Here is a 1,542-nt window from a genome sequence, read left to right as displayed (position 1 = left end):
CAGTGCTGATTAAATATGAATCAAAAACCTTTTACAGCTTGGCTATTTGTATAATAAAATCTCCTCAGAAACTTATTTCAGTGTACTGTTTATGTGTAATTTGAGAACGTGCTAAAGATAAGTTGAAACTAAATGCAGCCAATGAGCACTGCTCAACTTGCAGTATGCCGAACTCAAAAAAAGCACAAAGCAATGGGTAACATAACGATGGTTCACACTTAAGATGGAAACAGGATGTGTTTAGCTTAGCAGACTGGAAACCAGCTAGCCTGGCCCAAAAGTGAAAAAAATGCCTGCCAACGAACAATGTAAAGTGACGCAAGTAACTTAATGAAATGTAAAAAGGACAATTTGTTGTTGGAGTGACATGAAGGGACTATCACTTGACAAATAATAGCCATGTGACTAAATTACATTTAGATAAATTTATTTTGATTAAACTGACTTCAAAACTACAGCTGAAGTGAACCTGGGTGGTTACTTACTGGTGATTCCCTCTGACATGATGTCTGTCATCTTACAGCAGGAAGAAATCATCCTCATACTCAGCTTGTCCACCACCAGCACCTATAACAAAGTCACACACAGCAGGAGCCATTGGAAGGACTTTATTTGGACACCTTCAGTGATTTTATTCATATTCAGTGTCAAGATCACAGAGGAGTGATGTTCAGAATAACAGGACCATTACCTTCCATTTTCCTTTCTCTCTTGCCTTCTTGATGACATCATTCATTATCTCTGTAAAGGAGGAAAGATTACAGTTCAGTCAAGACATTAACATAAAACACAAATCCTTCTCAAATGGTAAATGGTAAATGGTGTATGATTGTCTTTAAGTTTCTTATCATATCTCTCTAGTTGAATATGAGAATGCAGAGATTTGGTGAATTGTATTAATTGTCTGACCCAATTAAAGTTTAAATAGAAATTATGTGTACGAATAAAATCTTTGTCTAATTAAACCTGAATGTGGAGGGTCAATTTCTGCCAGGAAAGACAAAGAATAGATTGAAAAAGAAAAGCAAGTTAAAAAAATAAAAAAGTACTTCTTAAGTAATTTAAGTTAAATTTGCTTAAACCAGATTTAGTATCTTATGACTTAAAAGGGAAACATTGGCAAACTCTAGCCATTTCTTCGCCTGGTTTTCCATTTTTGTCATCCCATGTTTCTCCAACCGAGCTCCCCGTACAGAACAGCTCTGGGAAACGTGTATTCACAATACGGTTCGAAAATGAGCGGTTGGTCACCATTTTCCACTACTTCTGAAACAGGGCCATTTAACCATCCAAATGAAATTATGATTTTCTAAACGGAGTTTTTTTATCCTTAAGCTTGAAAAAAGTTGCCAAGTTCCCCTTTAAGTTTTGTAGCTTTATATGTATTGTATGTCTTCACAGCACCATTTTGATGAAACGACAGGGTAAACACAGGTGTTACCAATGATTAATAATTAAGGTTTCCATTTCCATTTATGGTGTAGCAGAGCCTTTACAGTCGAGCCAACATGCACAATGCAGCACCCCGTCTGTTTGACCCCC

The 1,542-nt window shown here is 36.4% G+C and overlaps 1 protein-coding gene across 1 annotated transcript in view; it reads right to left on the bottom strand.

Annotated features, from left to right (window-relative positions):
• Positions 1–1,542, bottom strand: part of LOC118326001 (syntaxin-binding protein 1-like) — a gene marked incomplete at its 3' end in the record, with an annotated part of 27,183 nt that overhangs the window by 20,604 nt on the left and 5,037 nt on the right. Inside the window, 2 exon segments of the mRNA XM_035658884.1 lie at positions 486–567; positions 692–741. Coding sequence (XP_035514777.1) covers positions 486–567; positions 692–741 — 132 coding nt within the window.

Source organism: Morone saxatilis, unplaced genomic scaffold, assembly GCF_004916995.1.
Source record: "Morone saxatilis isolate NCDOM2014 unplaced genomic scaffold, NCSU_SB_2.0 Contig16, whole genome shotgun sequence".
NCBI classification, from domain to species: Eukaryota; Metazoa; Chordata; class Actinopteri; family Moronidae; genus Morone; species Morone saxatilis.
Note: the sequence above shows the minus strand (reverse complement) of the source record. Positions and strands in the feature narration are given on the sequence as shown.